This window comes from Leptonotus elevatus, chromosome 5 (assembly GCF_054856555.1).
Source record: "Leptonotus elevatus isolate MCC_2025b chromosome 5, RoL_Lele_1.0, whole genome shotgun sequence".
Lineage (NCBI taxonomy): Eukaryota > Metazoa > Chordata > Actinopteri > Syngnathiformes > Syngnathidae > Leptonotus > Leptonotus elevatus.
In genome coordinates, this window is record NC_141243.1 from 2,874,041 (window position 1) to 2,892,732 (window position 18,692).

The 18,692-nt window shown below is 41.5% G+C and overlaps 1 protein-coding gene across 16 annotated transcripts in view; it reads right to left on the reverse strand.

Annotated features, from left to right (window-relative positions):
- Positions 1-79: 79 nt before the first annotated feature.
- The window catches only part of camk2b1 (calcium/calmodulin-dependent protein kinase (CaM kinase) II beta 1), a 36,778-nt gene continuing 18,165 nt past the window's right edge, over positions 80-18,692 (reverse strand). For 2 of the 16 annotated variants that reach the window (XM_086075262.1, XM_086075268.1), the window contains 9 exons: positions 15,707-15,744; positions 14,552-14,584; positions 12,255-12,320; positions 10,555-10,599; positions 9,996-10,044; positions 4,354-4,429; positions 4,173-4,267; positions 3,027-3,263; positions 80-1,932 (listed from right to left, as the gene is read on the reverse strand). In XM_086075262.1, the coding sequence (XP_085931388.1) occupies positions 3,031-3,263; positions 4,173-4,267; positions 4,354-4,429; positions 9,996-10,044; positions 10,555-10,599; positions 12,255-12,320; positions 14,552-14,584; positions 15,707-15,744 (635 nt within the window). In that variant the 3' untranslated portion in view covers positions 80-1,932; positions 3,027-3,030. Of the gene's footprint in view, positions 1,933-3,026; positions 3,264-4,172; positions 4,268-4,353; positions 4,430-4,924; positions 5,108-5,339; positions 5,511-9,995; positions 10,045-10,554; positions 10,600-12,254; positions 12,321-14,551; positions 14,585-15,706; positions 15,745-18,692 lie in introns of all 16 variants that reach the window. The other 14 variants (XM_086075271.1, XM_086075264.1, XM_086075278.1 and 11 more) reach the window with 13 other exon arrangements.

The window sequence follows — 18,692 nt, forward strand, 5'->3', positions numbered from 1 at the left end:
TGTAAAAAAAATGCTTTCATACAAAAGTAATGTCTGCTTTTGAGAGTCGAGTAAATGAACCATTGACAAAAGCGAGCAGTTGCCACTTTCTATTGTCAACGTTGTCATTTTATTGAGAACACTTTTTTTAGCACAAGTTGTCCAAGCAAGAGCAGAAAAAGTAGCACGGCAGAATACAACAAGAGAGCACAAAAGCGCCATTGTATTGCACAGAAGAAAAACAGGAGGGGGAAAAAAACACACAAGCTGCAAGGTAGAAAACACGAGAAAGAAAGAAAAAAAAAACTGATGGCAAGCGAACGCACCACCATCAAGTGGTAAGAATGGGAAGTTGCTTGTGGTTTTTGTGCTTCACTGGTGACCGTCATCTCTCTGTACAAAATCGTCACTTTTTATATATTCATCTGCGTTAGATCATCTGGAGACAAAAATAGCTATTTATTTATATATATAATTAGCGCTTAAAATGCCGAGAAAATGCAAGTAAGCCAAAAAGGAGGTGGTGGTATTGCGAATATAGCGGTCAGGCCAAAATGTGGTCAATTTCAGATTTTTGGATAACGTTTTGGGCATCGAGTGGTCCAAGATGGTCATCGAAAAAGTCCCTAATCATTGTAGGGATTTATATACAGTACAGTATAGTGGACTTTTCAGTGATCGAGATAGTTCCTCTTAAAATTCTTGGTAGGGAATGAGTGATTCCCAACATAGCCAATGTGCGTCTTATACTGTAAACACACTAAGAAAGAACAACTCACTTGGATTGTATATGCTGATAGTAATTTTTTTTTCTCTTTTTTTTTTGTGGGGGTCAGGGGTTGCAACGCGATTAGGGGGGACTACGGAAGTCCAGAGTCAGAATCTTGCCCTGACAAAGACCAATAATCCCTGAAAGTCTTACATTCAAGACGAATTGATCATTTGGAGAGGTTGACGGCGAACCTTCACCGATTCGACCTCGCCTACCTCAACCTGCTCTGTTTTTGGACACGGTTGAAAATTCAGACGGTTGCGATAGGAAAGGTGACGCAGGGGAAAAGAAGCATTTTAGATTGGATATCGCTTCACTGTAGAAACAGCTAACATGCTAATGAGACAAAAGGATGAAGTGCTCCCTTTGAAAATGGTGCAATGTCCCTTTAAATGACACTTAGTCAAAATATAAATATGCAAAAATGAATACAACCTGAGGAGAAAAAAACAAAACAAACAAAAGCGGCCCTCTTCCAATAAACTGACTGAATACTTTTACGTAAGGATCAAAGACAACAAAAACACAAATTATACATTTTTGATTATTTGTTCAAATATATTAATGACACTCTTATGCATAATTTTTTTTTTGGGGCAGTTTTTCATTTTTGGCACATGACTCATTCACCTATTACACGTTAGAAATATTCATCATTTTTCATGGGAAGACACTGGCCTAAAATGACACCCTAACCCTCACAAAAAAAAAAAAGGAAATTTAAATAAATAAAAAAAACCATTCAAATATAAAGCACCCAAAAGCTAACGAACAGCATAATAAGCAAATTACAAAAAAATAAACCAACTGTGTATCAACGTCTAATGTTCCACTGAATAGCCACTGGGGTGCATGCTTCCTGAATAAAAACAAAACAAGTCCTTACACTAGAAACCACTGGCATCAATCATTTTCATGGTACAAATGACAAACTGTATACAAATGTGTAAGAGTAGAATTCATTAGAATAAGGACTTGAAACTTTACATAGTGTTTCCAGTGCAGTGACACAAGTGAGGCTTCACAAACGTGTGTGCGTGTGTGCGTGTGTGCATGGTGTGCGTGTGTGTGTGTGTGTGTGTGTGGAAGATCCTGTTAAAGTTCCGACTTGTGACGTTCCTCGTCATCCTCTTCCTCCCTTCTGACAAAATAAACAGAGACTCTCTCTCTCTGCTGCACACCTGAACAAACAAAATAATTTTCTTAGAAAAAAAAATCATCATTGCTAAGCTAACTAAACAGGCTAAAGCACAGTACCTCCACCAAGGCCCAAATGTCATCCGTTTGCTTAAGAGAGGATGACAGACAACGCCATTTTGATTCTGGGCTGGACTAATCCAATCATTTCACATTATAGTGACTCAAAGACGGAAAAGTGAAAATAATTGTATCGGGTCCCGAGCCAAAAATGAATTCACGCTATTGTGGCCCATGAAAGTCATTTTGAATAATCCTACTAACTAGCTAACCAACTAATTGCGTGTGACTTGAAAATTGTCGGACTGGCTGGCTATCTATCTAGCTAGAGGACAATCAGATTAGCAAGGGTGTGGACAGACAGATGGACTAATGGTCTGTTTAAGTAGCTAGTTAGCTTGAGAATGACTGGACTGACAATTGGTAGCTAGAGAACTGACTGACTGACTGACAAACTTTGCTGTCTGGCTACATGAAGACCAGACTGACTGACAGGCTGACTAACCAACTATCTGGAGGACAGACAGACGGACGGACTAGTAAGTTAACTGATAAACTAGCTTGCAGCCTAGATATGACTGACTGCCAGACTGACTAGGTAACTCCAAGACGGAGTGACTAACTAGCTAGCTCGAGGACAATCAGACTGATTGGTTGACTAACTAGTTAGCTAGCTAGAAAACAGACTGGCTGACTGGGGAGTTAGTAACTGATTAAATAACCAGCACAATAGCTAAAAAAAACTGACTAACAAGGATGACTGACTGACTTATTGACTAGTTAAAGGGTTGGTCGGTCAGTCTGATCATTATCTCCCTAAGAAGTTAATGAATCAGTCAGTTATTCCAACCTCGTTAGTGGGTTAAGTCCATCCTCTAACTAGTAGCTGGTCGGTCAGTCAGTCCAGTTGTCCTCTAGCTACAAACAGTTTGTGATTTGATTATTCAAAAACAACCTTCCTCAACTCATGGCTAGCTGGCTAGTTAAAAGGACGGAAAGATAGTTTGTGCCTTGGTGGAGGCCTGCGCTCGACCGCGTGACATGCTTTAGTCGTGATGAGGACACAGCGGTACTGTACCCGACTACTGCAGCGGTGCGGCAGGAGCTCCGGAGCAGTGGAAGTGTATGTTCTGCCACTTGGCGTCCCTGCGGTGCCACACTCGGGTCTCCTCAGACTGGCTGGATTGCGGCTGACCCTGTCCGTCCACAAACTGCGTGAGGCGGATGTACGCGATGCAGGCGGCGTCTTCGCCAATCAGGTGCACGTGAGGGTTCAGGATGGTGGTATGGATCGGCTTCTTGTTTTTTGACAGCACTGGACCGCACATTTAGTACAATCAGTATCACTTAATAATACCTCAATAACAAAGGAACCAAAAGAATGACTGTCTGACAAACTTACTTACTAACAGAATGACTAACTAATGATCAAACTAAGATTCTGTCAAACTAAGATTCTGTCAAACTAAGATTCTGTCAAACTAAGATTCTGTCAAACTAAGATTCTGTCAAACTAAAAGACTGTCTAACTAATGTTCAGACTAACTGCCTGACTAACTAACAAACAGAATGACTAACTAATGAATGAACTACCAAACAAATTGACCTCTAATGAACTAACTAGACTAACTTGCTAACCAATCAACTGACTGTCGAAGTACCTTATGAATGAACAAACTGATTTACTTACTAACTCACCAAAAACTGCAGAACAAATGGACAAACAAACAGACAGACTTCTTAACTAGACTGCCTGTCTAACTAAACTGACTTACTAACTAGCTAACCAGCCCATAAAAACTGTGTCCAACAAACAGACTGACAGTTTAATGAATGAGCTGACAATAAGACTAACAGTCTGTCAAACTTACTAACATACTAACTAACCAAACAGTGACTAACAGACTTACAGTTTAACAAATAAACAAGTAAACTGTCCATCTAACTAGCAGTGTAAAACAGCAACTAACAAACTAGAAGACTGTCTAACTGACAAATGGACTAAAAGAATGACTGTCTTTCTAATTAACAAACTGACTGTCTAACTAACAAAACTAATAGACTTCCTAACTAACAGATTGACTAACTCAACAACAGACTTCCTGCCTAACGAAGTAACAAAATGATCAACTAACCAATGAGTTAAGACCGACCGAACAAACCGACTGTATGTTGTCATACATGATTACTTTTCAAAGAAGTGATGTTGACAAAAGAGTCTTACGGTTGTCAAAGTAGAACCTGTGGAAGTCCATCCCTTCCACCAGGTTGCCCAGTGCCTCGGGTTCAAAGGAAGTCAAGCCCGGGTCGCAGATTTTGCTGCAGAGAGAAAGAAAAAAACAAAAAACAATCACATGAGGTCATAAAATGTGAAAAGGTTGAACGTCACGAGCAGGCTGACTCACGCGTAAGCCTCGAAATCTCCGTTATTGATGGCCTCGATCAGCTGCTCGGTGATCTTGATGATTTCCTGTTTGCGGGCTGAAAAGTGAAGGGAACGCCATTTAAAAAAAAAAAAAAAATGCTGGGATTGTCCTGCTTGCTCTTCTAAGGTTGAAATTATTACGTGAAGTCATCTCGCACAATTTCAACAATGAAACTTTTAAAAGCTAATATCAACCGATTAATCGGTCGGGCCGTATTAATAATCTAAAATACTGGTATGCATTGCAGTTAGTTTTCACACTGTAAGTTGATTCCCACAGTGAACGTACTGCGTTGTTTCCGAGGAGTAAACAGGAAGAGGATGCACTGGTGGCGGAGTCAACCCAAAAACAGGCCACTTGCTCATCGTCATGACAACAAACACACACGCAGTTATTTCCTTATGTCAACATCTCAAAGCGCTCAGTCCCAAACAACCGAGCGATGCATCAACCCCACAAGAAGAACCCGATGCAATTCTACCCACAATGCCGTCCTGGCCAAGCGCAACCAGTGACATGCCTGCACGCCAAAACCTCAGTCCGTACTTACTCTGGGAGGATGAGGATGAGGAGGAGGGGCTGGAAGGGGGGAGAGAGGGAGGCGGGGAAGTGGCTTGCGCCGGCCTGGCAACCGGAACCGGAGCCGGGACGGCGTCGGGTTCGGGAGCGGGAGCCGGCGCCGGGGCCGGTTGCGCCCTACGAACGCTGCTCACCAGGTCTGTTAGCCGGGACACTGGGCAAGATGCCATGAGGGACATACAGTATGCAATTGCACGAGAAAAAGTCTACACACCCCTGTTCAAGTGACAGTCAGTACATTTACATGCATTCTAAGTCAAATTGTAGGAAACAAACAATTGGAATATAAAAATGTTTCAATATTAAACATCTTGGGAAGGAGCAGTAATTTATCGCCATGTTATAATTAATCTGCAAATGTACTGACTGTGCTCTCGCCCACTTACTCTGCATGGGGACAACGGGCGTGTGTGTGGGCGAGGGTGCCGAGGGGTTGGCGGCAGGGGCGGACCAAGGCTTGGGTTGGGGGGGCGGCGACGCGGGCAGGCCTTCTGCGTCCGAAGCGAGACCTGAGCCCCTGCGCACGGAGCCCAGCAGCTCGGCGAACTTTGCGGCGGCTGGGTGGAGGAAGGACGCAAATCAATGCAAACGTGCCGTAACGCTGGCCTATTTCACAAACGGCCTTGAGAGGGAGCCGCTGAGTTAGGACCGAAATCTGCGTGGGTGTGAGGAGGAGGAGGAGGATTAGAACACGGATGAGAAGAAATACCCTCTTTTTTTAACCTTGGAAATACCATTATGATGGATAGATGTTTACCTAATGATAAACATGGCAGGCAGTTAAAGGGATTTGAGGGCTGCTCTTGTGTCAAGGCTGCGTTGGCGGACTCACAAAGCGCACACGCGAAAATACACAGGGAAAAAGATGACAAGACGCACAAGTAGTAGAAAGCGGCCAACACGAATTGGGTGGGAATACTGCGGGATTAAATGACAACTTGTTGACATGTAAAATTTGTACAATATGTAGGTGCACCCCCACCAAAAAAAATAAATTAAAAAATTAAAAAATTGTTATGTGTTTTTCCCTAAGGAAAATAGCACTTTATAATATTATTTTAGCCCATTTGTAATGTTTTTATTGATAGTTAGCATTAAGCTAGGTGGCTGTTTTAAATTTTTATTTTGTTTGACAAACATCCATTGGGAGTGGCTAATGTTTGAAGCCTCCTTAAAAAAAAAGAAAAAAAAAAAGAATTGTTTACTATCTCTGACAAACTTGCTTGTTGTGAAGTGAGTTGAGCCGAGTCCACTGATACCATATGGCACTTGTGCATCATCTGTTTGCTTGCAAATAAAAATAAAAATAAATCACAATTTTCAAGCACAATTCAAATGAGCCTACTATAGGCCTATAACAAAAAGTCTTGGGTTAAGAAGTGTGGGAAAAAGTCCAATATTTCACAACCAATAAGAGTTTGCTGACACAAAAAGGAAGACACAAATGTCCAGCATCGAGCCCAGGGATTAAAACAAGACATTTTTCATCCAGACGTTTGCTATGCGACAACGCTAAAACAGACTTACATGTGTTCTCTGGCCTAGGAATAACCAGAGCGGCTCCAAAATCCCACGTACGTGTTGGATTACAAAGCAGCTGTCCAGCCCTTACTGACTAGACAAGATCCGACCAACACCGCCCGCGCCACTACTGTTCCCTGCGATCCACTCACTCGAGAGCACCTGGGTGTGGAGTGCGGTCCTGTATCGGGCGCGCCGACCTCCGCTTTTTGAAAGTGTATGCCAGACGAGCGGCAAAATCTCTGGGCGGCATGCCTTTGACACCTCCCTGGCTGCCGTTTTCCTGCCACTGAGGCTAAATTAAGAACACACACACACACACACACACCCTCTGACCCTTAAACCCCCCTCCTCCCAAGGTGCTCTGGGGAGTGAACCAAGTTGGTAGCTAGGGTAGGGGGTTCTTTAAAAAAAAAAAAAATAATAATAAATAAGTTTAAAGTACCCAGTTTGTATCTCTGGTAATGCTGTTAGTCGTTGTAACAAATTTTGAGGGTGAGCTCAGTACTCTTAGATTGTTCATGCAGAAATAATCAAGCATTTCTCACCTGATAGGTGTTTGGGCTGAGCAAAGTAATAGGACACCTGTCCCAAATTAGACAAACATTTGGTTCTTTGACGTTGTTCGAATAAATGACAATCGGCAACACTGGTTGTTGTCATAATAAATTTGGAGTTAGTAAAGTACTGAAAAGGAAACCTATCTCCAAATCTGCAAATTGTTTGGGCTGAGCAAAGTAATAGCACACCTGAACCAAATGAGCATTTTGCTTTTGGATTTTGTTTGAATGATTGACGACAGACAACACTATTGGTTGTCGTAATAAATATGGGGGGGGGAGGAAAGTACCAACTCTTTCTTGCGGATTAGCTCTTTCACTGCCATTGACAGCTATAAACGTCAAAAATTAATTTGCACTATTTCTATTAGTTTAGCTTTTTTTCCCACCTTTGTTAACAAGAGTATGAAAACCTAATTTTTTTTATAGTACATTTAGAACAGATATACAATTTGTGATTAATCGTGAGTTAACTAGTGAAGTCATGTGATAAATTACGATTACAATTTTTAATCACCTTACGCCCCAAATTTTTAATCTTTTCTTCTTCTTTTTTTTTTCATTCACTGCCATTGACAGTTATAAACATAAAAAAAATAATTTGAACTATTTCTATTAGTTGAACATTTTTTTCCACTTTTGTTAACAAGAGTATGAAAACCTAGAATTTAGAACAGACATAAAATTTGTGATTAATCGTGAGTTAACTAGTGAAGTCATGCGATTAATTACGATTACAATTTTTAATCACCTTACGCCCCAAATTTTTAATAATCTTTTCTTCTTTTTTTTTTCATTCACTGCCATTGACAGTTATAAACGTAAAAAAATTCATTTGAACTATTTCTATTAGTTGAACATTTTTTTCCAATTTTGTTAACAAGAGTATGAAAACCTAGAATTTAGAACAGACATAAAATTTGTGATTAATCGTGAGTTAACTAGTGAAGTCATGCGATTAATTACGATTAAACATTTTAATCGCATGTCACCCCTAATTTTTTATAATCTTTTTAAAAATGAATTTATGGCAGTGAATGAGTTAAAGTCGCATTATCTCCAAACTGCAACGCGTTATGGCTGAGTAAAGTAATAGCACACCTGTCTCAAATGAGATAGACATTTTGTTCTTTATTTTTTCCCGAATAATTGACAACAGGCAACGCTGTTTGTTATTGAGTGAGAAAAGTACTAACCCGTTCATCCTGAAAAAGTTAATTTCCCAGCCAAATAGTGTTTGTGCTGCGAAAAGTTATAGCACACCTGTGTCCAATGAAACAAACATTTTGCTCTTGATGTAGTTCGAGAGAAACCACAACAGTCAACGCTAATAATTGTCAAAACAAATTTCCGGTGAGAAAAGTACTCTTGAGGTCTTTAGCGCTGCAAGTCACACATTTCCAACCTGCATAGTGTTTGGACTGAGGAAAGTAATAACACACACCTGTTCTAAATGTGACAAACATTTTTGTTCTGCGTTTGAATCCGTTGAAAACAGGAAATGCCATCACGCATTGTGAAACCTCCCCCGAGACTGTGGAATCAATCAGAACATCACCCCCTTGGTAGGATTCTACCGGAAGGATGTTAAGAAGGATTAACACTCCTTGTGATGACGCTGAGGAGACGATACGCGGCATGATGGCTTTGGCCAAGGTTGCTAGGGAATTGGTGACATAGCTGCAAAGCCTTGAAAAGGAAGTAGGATGAAGGAGGAGGAGGAGGAGGAAGCGCACATTCTGTTCTGTACGCTTGGCACCCAAATGATACATCTGTGACCTCTTTTTCGACGCAGTATCGTCAGCTCAGATGCGGTGGAGGTGTGTGCTGGTTTAGAAAAACAATAACGGCACGTGCATGCGCTGCAAATGCAAGTGCTTACGTTTGTCGTGGTCTACTTTGGGGGAGAGGAAATCCAGCTAATTGGGCAGCTGGGGATAGCTTCTGGAAATTCCCTGTCCATTAATCAACACAGTGCACTCTGTATAGCTCCGCCTTTTTGGTACCGAACCGCTGTGATAGTAGCGCAACAGAAGGGCCCCAAAAGTGGTACGGCACAAAATATTTGTGTTGGTTATCGAAATGGTGATGAGTCATCGAGATTTACTGCATAGAAACATTTGTTTTCAATTAAATGTAGTGGTCATAATTGTTTCTGTAAACAATCTTGCTTTTGCACATTAGTGTTGGGCAGTAACTAGTTACTAGTAACGCATTACTGTAACTTAGTCACTTTTTCCAATAACTCACACTCGAACGCATGACTTTTTAAAAATACAGTAACTCAGTTACAGCTACAATACCACACTCGTGAGAATAAGCGGTTCAGAATCAAATAATGAATAGATGGCTCATGTGTACTGTACTACTTCCTGTTTACAATGGTTTGCCGCTACCGTACTAACGAAGGAGACGCATTGTGGGCAGGTATCGGATTCGGCAGTCATGGAGAGTCAAGGCAAGTAAGTGCAAGACGAGTTTTTCACATGGAAATACACTCATTACTTTACTTTAGTTGAGCATAAAGGAGCAGTGTATGTTCTTTTTTTTTTTTAAGTAACTAAACTTACTTTTCTGTTTAAGTAATCATCAGAGTAATTGAGTTACTTTTAAAATAAAGTAACTGTAACTAGTTACTATTTTTTTTTAACACTGTTGCACACATACACTTAATTGTGTAGCACAGTACCTCCGAGCACCACTAGGGGTCAGTTGGACTCCATTTTTGGTACCTGTCAAGCCTGTTAAGGTGGTTATTAGACCATTAGAGCGCTTAAGTCAACAAATCCAATGGCAAACTTGCCCCTGGGTAAACAATTCAAATTCATTCACTTACCGTCTGTGTTGTTGTCTGCACTTGTCGTATATTTGCATTGCCACTCGGTCTTACATGTGTTTTGTTTATTTAGCTACCCTACAGGGACAAAACATTAAGAAGAGCGCGTGTGTGTGCGGCCTTACCTTTCACATCGTCATCCTCCACGGTGGTGTTGCTGCTGTCCGATGACTCCTGGAGATCATACGCGCAAAACACATAAATAAATACACAACAATTAGGATGGAACAATTCACATGCGGGACATGAATATGCATACACGCACACACGCGGTGTAATGGCAACACATATAAGCGCGGGGGCGGGTAGGGTCATCCTACAGCGCTGTTGACTTTCCACCTTAATTAACACACGACTAAGCTTGCCACACAGAGTTTTTGTCACTTCTCAAATTGTCGCCAGGGAAGAAGTCAGCGTTGGAGAAATATGAGAACTCAGTCTGTTCATTCTTTTTTTTTGTGCGCGCGCACTGAAAACTTATACAGCTGGACAAATATTATATTGACTTAATCACACACGCACACACACACACACAAATGAGTAAAGCACAGTCCACAGATGATTGCAGTTTGGAAAGAAAGGAACAGAGAGGAAACAGAAGAAAACTAACAAGAAGACAAGGTGTGGTCAGGAATCTGTCTGGGGGAGGGGGGTGGGGGCGTGAGGGGTTCATGTGGGGTGTACCTTAGTGCCGTCCACTGGGTTATGGATGACTGTGGTCTGAGGCTCCTGGCGGGGGGGAGAGAGGAGGCAAGGAGGAAGGTGAGGGAGGGAGTGGGGGAGATAGAAGAAAATGGAAGATGTGAGAAAAATGAAAAAAGGTGTGGAGTAAATAAACAAGGGAACCAGGAAGTAGAAAAGAGAAAATGATGTTAGTGGAGAAGAAGAATCTGTCAGTGATCGGCGGAAAACTGCACGCACACACACTCACAAGCTTTAATTAACCAATTGTGGGGAAAAAAATGGCAAAATTAATGCAACAAATATTACAGGACTTTTCCAGAAAGGATCTTGATTGACCTCCCACAACAATGATAGTCTAATGTCATACTGACTTCACTAGCACAACACGCTACATACATGTCCAGGTATGTGCACGCTCATATGACAAGAGGCGTAATACAATCATACAATCGTCAGAGCGGATCGCTATGTTTAGTCTGCAGGAATCTGGGATAGGTCACATGACTGCTGACATCATAAGCAAGGAAGCTAACTCTCAGCTGTTACTGTTTACAGACCAAGCCTGGCTCTTGACCTGCATATATGAACAGAGAAATGCATCTAATACCGGAAGTAACTTGACCATGCTGCTCGCTTCCAGCCTGGAATCCGCTTTTCCGTAAACATGGGTAAAAAAAAAAGTGCCCAGGAATCTGGAAATTCGATTTTGCCAAATGTATGAGCCCTGGAATACAGTGAAAATATCCACTTCAAATTAAAATGGCTGACTTCCTGTTTGGCTTCAGGCGAGGGTCTTTGTGACTTTTTAGTCCATCCATTTATGATAGACATGTCCACACAATTTCATGTCAATTGAGAAAAATAGTGTTGGGGCGATTTTTATTTACAAACTTTCCCAGGTTCCTTGAACACCCTTTTTTCGACAACAACAACAAAAAGTGATTGACCCCAACCTTTGCGCACATAACATGAAGTAGCCAAAAAATCTCGGATACCTGCTTCCTCGTTCGGGAGTGAAGCCCCTGGTTGGCGTTCACCAAAGTATGAGCCCTAGAATTTGTGCAAATGGGCCAGTTTTGGGCCTTTTCAATTTCATTCATAGGTCCCTGAGACTTGTTGGTGTGTCATGTTACGCATACAGCCAATTTCGTGTCAATCTGTCTAACTGGTGTCATGGTTGCTAATTTTTGCAAACTTTTCCAAAGTACATAGTGTGTTCCATACTTGTGTTGAAAGCAATTGCTATGAAAATAAACAAAGTCAAAATACTGTTTTGTATTTTAATAGAATTGGATTTGATTGATTTATTACAGTCGTTTAGTGTTAAAGTTTCATACAATGTAAGTGCGACATTTTGGGTTGCCGTGTTGGGGACCCGTAAAATACTCAAAAAATGTAACAGGGCGACATCTCTAACAACTCACAAATTCACCCTTGCCGTGTTGCGTGTTTGCGCATTTGTGAGTGTGTGTGGTAAACAACGACACCTGCTGAGTGTGGGCCAGACAAATAATATAACGCACAAACAGTGGGACAAAGGGCGAAAAAACAACACACAAACACTATGTCAAGAGAGCGGGCGAGAGAGGCGGCGGGTGGGCACACACACACACACACACACACACACACACACACACACAAAGGCGTCGGGGGTCCGAAAGGAGGTGCGGGAGGGAGGTGTTGGTTAGGAGGTTAAATACCAGAGCAGGTGACGGGATGTTTCCTTTGGGGCTGGTGACTATGCTGTTTTTGCTGTTTGTTTGAGGCTGTGCAAGGAGAACAGAGGGAGGAGATACAACACCAAGAGTTAACAAGGAAAGTGTGTGCGTCAGCATGTGTGTGTGTGTGTGTGTGCCCGTGTGGGGGCGAGACTTTCACGTGCTCAGCTAACCTCGCTGGAAGTTAAACTTTGCATCTCATGATTTGATAGCAATCATCACAAAAAAGATGTAGTGGGTTTTTTTTACAAAAAAATATTCTAGAATATTATATTATATATTTAAAGCACATACAATAATGAAAAATAGTATGTAGATAATTCAACATTTTTTTGCTTAAATTCAATGGATGTTGTGCTGTTCCTTATGGTGTGCATGCCTTGGCCACCTGGGGGCAGTATAATACAGACATAAGGATACATACATGTAGCCAGTCAAAATGAATAATGTGACCGTATGTTGGAAAACATTATCAAGCATAAGCTTTCCTCTTAGCTAAATAAAAAGAGAAACTACAAAATATAAACCTAACCGTAAAAACAAATGAAATAGCGAAGCCCAAGCCAGGACACGTTACAGACAACATAGACTTAGAGCAATACTCTGCATGTTGTAAAGTGGCTATGAAGCTGTCTGCTACATGCTATTAAAAAGTTAGCATCTGCTTGCTGTTGCCATGTGACATCACTGCACTGTCGTTTTCTTCGATTTTGCCCACTTCACACGCACACAATGATGCATCTTAAATATTCCTCCATCAAACGCAGCTTTGAAGCCTTGAAAGCCGTGGCCCGGTCACTTGATCACAATCACATCAGCATATGAACGCTTTAAAAAAAAAAAGCTGATGCCTTCTTGTAAAAGAGGAGCATTGTTAAAAACAAAAGGATAGGAAAACTGTGTGTGTGTGTGTGTGTGTGTGTGTGTGTGTGTGTGTGTGTGTGTGTGTGTGTGTGTGTGTGTGTGTGTGTGTGTGTGTGTGTGTGTGTGTGTGTGTGTGTGTGTGTGTGTGTGTGTGTGTGTGTGTGTGTGTGTGTGTGTGTGTGTGTGTGTGTGTGTGTGTGTGTGTGAGGAGAGGAAACAACGAACGAGTAGAACTGACGTGCATAGACGAGAGGCCCTCAGGGACATAATTCAGGATTACCTCCTACGCACAAAACAGCGTAATAAAATAGATATTTCAGTATATTAAATGAGAGCATTTTAAATCTGCGAGTATATCATATGACTGCACTTCAGTATGATGTGTGAGAGGATAGCCTAAGCAATCTAAGTAACTTAAGTGCAAAGTGTACGTTTTTTACGGCAGCGTGTTAGCACCTTTCACGTTCCCTGATGGCCCCTCATCGATTCATATCACAACACGCACAGACAAAAAAGGAGACAGACACAACACATACAACAAACATATTTGTCGAAATAACAGTCGTCACGCTTAAGTGGTCATGGAGGAAATATGAACAATTTTAATGACGGTAGATGTTGCGGTGGGAGCGGCAAGCAAAGCATCGTCAGATGAACGGCAGGAAAAGATGGTAAGAATTAAAGCAGCATGTTGTGGCAAAAGACAAGCAAGCTGGCATCAAATCGCCTTCACTCTCACTGAAGTCACGTAGTCATGTTTATTACATTTATATCACCTTTTTTGGGGCCTCGACCAGCTTGAAAACACCAAAAATGGATTCATTTAAATGGTTTGCAACACGACCCCTGAGTAGCGCCGCCTCGAAAGTTAGTTAAAAAGTCATCCATCGATAATAAGTTTCACCAATCGACAAGAAAATGGTTGTAACGGGTCACAACGGAACACACAAGAAAGTCTCAACGAGCTTGCGCTCAAAATTTAAAAGTCAATCAGTCATTTTGGTTTTGAGGCGTCCATTTTGGGCATATTCCAGAGCTTGCATTTTAAATGAACAAAGCCCATGACACCAGTTTTGCCAACCAACATGAAATTGGGTGAGCATGTTTATCTCAAGACATCATGCCCGGAATTGAGGAGGAAGTCGACCATTTTGGTTTACGCCGTCCATTTTGGTCATATCAGTGTTTATTTGTAGCTTTTATTTTATGTTTTTTTTTTTTAATTATTTACATAATGCAATCAGCGTATACTCTGGTTTTATATTCCTGTTTGTATGCTGTGAGGGAGGACAGTGTGACATATGTCATCTTATCAGTATAGTTGATCATTTTTTATGACTTGTGAAGGAGACTTGATTTCCGCTACAAAAGCAAAGACGAGGGGAGGAAAAATGGAGCATAAATAGCATGCTCACCATATACTGCACAGTCGAGCTGGACTTGCGTTTCTGTCCTCGGCCCAAACGATGGATGGAATGATGGATGGATGGATGGATGGATTTTTTTTGACCGATGGATGGATGGATGGTAGTGAGAAAAAAAGCAGGGGAGGGAAGGAAATATAAAGTAACCCATGAGATGGCAGCAAGAACAAAAGAGAGCACTTCTCAACCCAAAAGAAGGAGACAAAATGAAGCTTGAGCCGCCTCCGAAGAAAAAACATGTTGACGTGTCAATACAAAATGGAAGCCAAAGTGTTTAAGTCATGAAGAGGCGGAGTAAGGGAAAAGCAAATTTGGGAAGTTCCATGAAACATTCATGCTGGAAGTTTGGAAGAATGAAGGAAGAAAAGAAAAGAAAAAAGGATGGGAGCATGAAAAGGAGCCTGTTGCTAGGCGACCATTGCATCTATTTTTGGTGTCTGAGTTTCCAGGGTCCAGACTGGCAGCTATTCCTGGAAGCCTGGTCGCATTCGACACACACACACACACACGTGGGGGTCTTGGTGGGAGAATTTGGGGGTTCAAGAGCAGATGGGGTGAGCAGGAAGAGGATGAAGACGAGGAAGTTGACAGATGGCGACGCGACGTTTTCATAATGCTGGCGATCAAACGTAATGGAGGCGCTGACATCAACGCACACGTTCACACACACACACACACACACACACAGTCACATAATGCATGTGATGTAATCCCCAGCATATTTGTCATTCATGAATTTAACTTTTCGCATTACATTTATGTGTAAACCCTCCCCAGCTCTTTGCCCTTTAGAAGGTGACATTTTAATAAAAGTAATCCCCCACATATTCTTATTCACATGCATATGCCCCCCCAAATACACACACAACTCCACAACAGTATTGGGGGGGTGGAGGGGGGGTTGTACCCTCTTAAACACCCTAAGATACCGCCCAAGAGCCCTATGTAATTCGGAAAGTAGTACAGTAGTATAGTAGTAGTATCCAGGAAGTATCTTGAAGTGAAACATTATTCGCGACATGGCTTTGTCCCAGTCCCTGTCAAATAGCGGGGGATTACTATAAAAAGGACAAAACAACACAAGAGGAAGGAGTCGAAAGCAGTAAAAGGAGAGGAAAAAAGTCGAAGCGAGTGGAGACCGCTTACCTTCACGTCAGCCTTCTTGTTCAGCAAAGTCTTGGCTGCTGCAAGGACAAACAACGCAGAGACTGTGAGCAAACAGGCAAACGCCAACAAAACAGACACCATGCGATAACTTTGTAGCACAGAGTAGCCGGTGCACATGGTTCAAATTTGGTAGCAAAAAGACGAGTTTGTCTTTGAAGGATCCCTGGAAAATGTATAGAAGGACCCTAAAATAGCCACTCTTGGCAGACTTAATGTGTCTTTTTGGACTTTTTGGTGGGTCTACTCATGGTAGGTATGTCTACCAAATTTCAAGTTGCCAAGTGGAAATGGCTTATGGGGCTGAATTTTCCAAATAATTGAAGGGCCCCAGAAATGACCCAAATAAGGCATCAAACCAAAATGGCAGACTTCCTGCGTCTTTTCAGACGTAGGTTCATGAGACTTTTTTGTGGGTCTACTCATGTTAGCCATGTATCCAAATTTCATGTTGCCACAATGCCAAGCGGAACTTGCTTCGGGGGTTGAATTTTTTAACAACATTATAGTTGAGAAACTTAATTTTTGTCCAGAACCCTGGAAATGGAGAAAATTTGCATAAAATGCCCGCTTCAGACCAAGATGGCAAGGCCGCCTTGTGCATTTCCAAGCATGGCTTCTTGGGGCCTTTTTGTGAGTCTACACATGACAGATGTGCCTACCAGATTTCATTCTGTTAAGTGATAACTAAAATTATCTCTTAAACTCTCTCTCTGGTCGTCATTTTTCAATGAGCTCATTTGCTGTGTCCTTTTTACTTTTTCTTTTTTTTTGAAGGTTCTGAGTGCATTTTCAAGTCCAATCAAACATGTTACATAAAAACCTGCTATTTGTAACACTCTATTTTTCTCTCTCTTTGCTTCTTACATATATTCATTTACAACCTAGAAGCTATTCAAATCTTTCTTCTTTTTTTTTTTCTTAAAAAAAAAAAAAAAAGAAGTGGCTTCAATTCTGCATGAAGTTCCCATCTATGAGTAGAAAGGGGGAAAGAGACAGAGACAGATTCTACCATCCCATTCAAATGAAGTTGGAAAAATAAGTTTTTAATTTTCCCCAAAAAGTTATCTTATTAATTATTACAAACCTCTAAATTTAACGGTTTCAGAGTACCGTACTTCCCGTTCTCATTTTCAGACAGAAATGTGATTTCGTAGTGTTTTTACATACTGTACAGTGGTGCCTTGTGATTGGGTGACCCAATTATGAAAGATGAAGTCCGGCCAATTTTTAGCTTTGACTTATGAGGTAGAGCAGAGGTGGATAATTGGATCATCTGCCATCTAGTGGAAGAGCATGTAATTGTTCTACCTGTCACTATACACTCTAAAAAAAGAGACTTGTTGATACATCTCCGGCAATTTTGCAATGATAGATGAACGACGAGACATCATTTGTAGTAAATAAAACCATTTTCGGACCAATGAAATGAAATTTGATCAATTATCACGCCACAGTGTTTGGTAATCACTGCCTTAACCTAAGAGGAAAGAAGAATATTGTGAGTGTCGTCTTGTAGTCCAACGCTGCTTCTAAGACACAAGCTGGAGGAAAAAAAAACAAAAATAAAAAAAGGCAGCCCAGGTGGGAGCTGGGGGGATTTCTCCTTACCTTTGCACAAATTACACATGAAGCAAGAAAAAAAGACAGGAGGAAGAGATTAAAACAAAACAAAAAAATCAAAAAAATCTCATCAGTTCAGCATACGCACCACTAGAGGCGAGGGTGGGCGTGGATCAGGGGGGGATCCACATGTGTATAAAAGCGCAGGGGTGAGGGGGGAAATATTTTCTAGGCCACACGTCTGAGTCGACGCCGATTCTATTTGCGAGTGTGAATATGCAAGACGGTGGCTCCCGGTGAGCCTGATAGGGGGAGGCAGCCCGCTATAAATGTTTGATTGGAGCTCAAAGAGGAGAGGTGGGGCGAGGGGGGGGGGCGTCTATGTAGAGGGTCCCGACGGGGATTCGTTTAAACAAGGACACAGTCACCACTTTGGTGCGCTGGACTGTCATATGCAAGCATCTTGTTTACACCGGCGGCCCCTTTTGGACTTCAAAACAGATACGTCAACGTAGGAGACGACGTAGGAGCATTTAGACAAAAGTTAACTGTGTTGTCACAGAAAGGAAGTCAAGACGTACGATGTAGCGTACAAAGTAGTGTAGTGTATCATTTATTTGTCATCTGAGTAAGAACCAGCCCAGCCTCGCATCTTCAACAGTGCTGACATGCACCACAAATCCCCTTACAGCCCCCTCCCCCTCCCCCCCACCATCATCATCATGCCCCCACCACCCCACTCCATGCAGCATTCACCCCACAGCTCCCAGGAAGTTCCATCCTTAAAACCAGCATCCTTTTGTAAGCCGGAGGAAGGCGAGAGAGAGAGAAAGGAGAGAAGGAATAATGATGGAAGGAGAGAAGAGAGGAAGGAGGGAAATTGATGTTGGTGATAGAATATAAATTAGAAAAGGATGGAGGGAGGAGAAAATAGAGGAGAGGAAGAGGAGGCGCTCTGCATGGGTGCAAGCCATGCTGTGAGGCAAGTGTAATAATGATGATGATGATAATGAAGGTGAGGGTTTTAGCACACATGAAGTCAAGTGATGATACGTAGCTTGGCCTTCCATCCAAAGCAGTTCAGTGCGGTACACATGAAATCGCATTTTCGTTATCTGAAACTTTAAGAGCCAAGTGGCAGATTTGGGCTAAACTATATCAATTCAACCGGATTAGCATGAATTTCACGTAATTTCAACACGTATCTATTGGTGAAAATGTACTACTGCTCATCATTAACCTAAATTATTTTTTTTAAATGCAGAGTAAGATAAATATAAATAAATGTATTTGAGACAGAATTTTTTTAAATAATGTATACAAAAAATTACATTAGAGTATACTGTATATATACTTTAAAATACATAACAAATAAAATTACTCTTCAATAAAATAAATGCATATA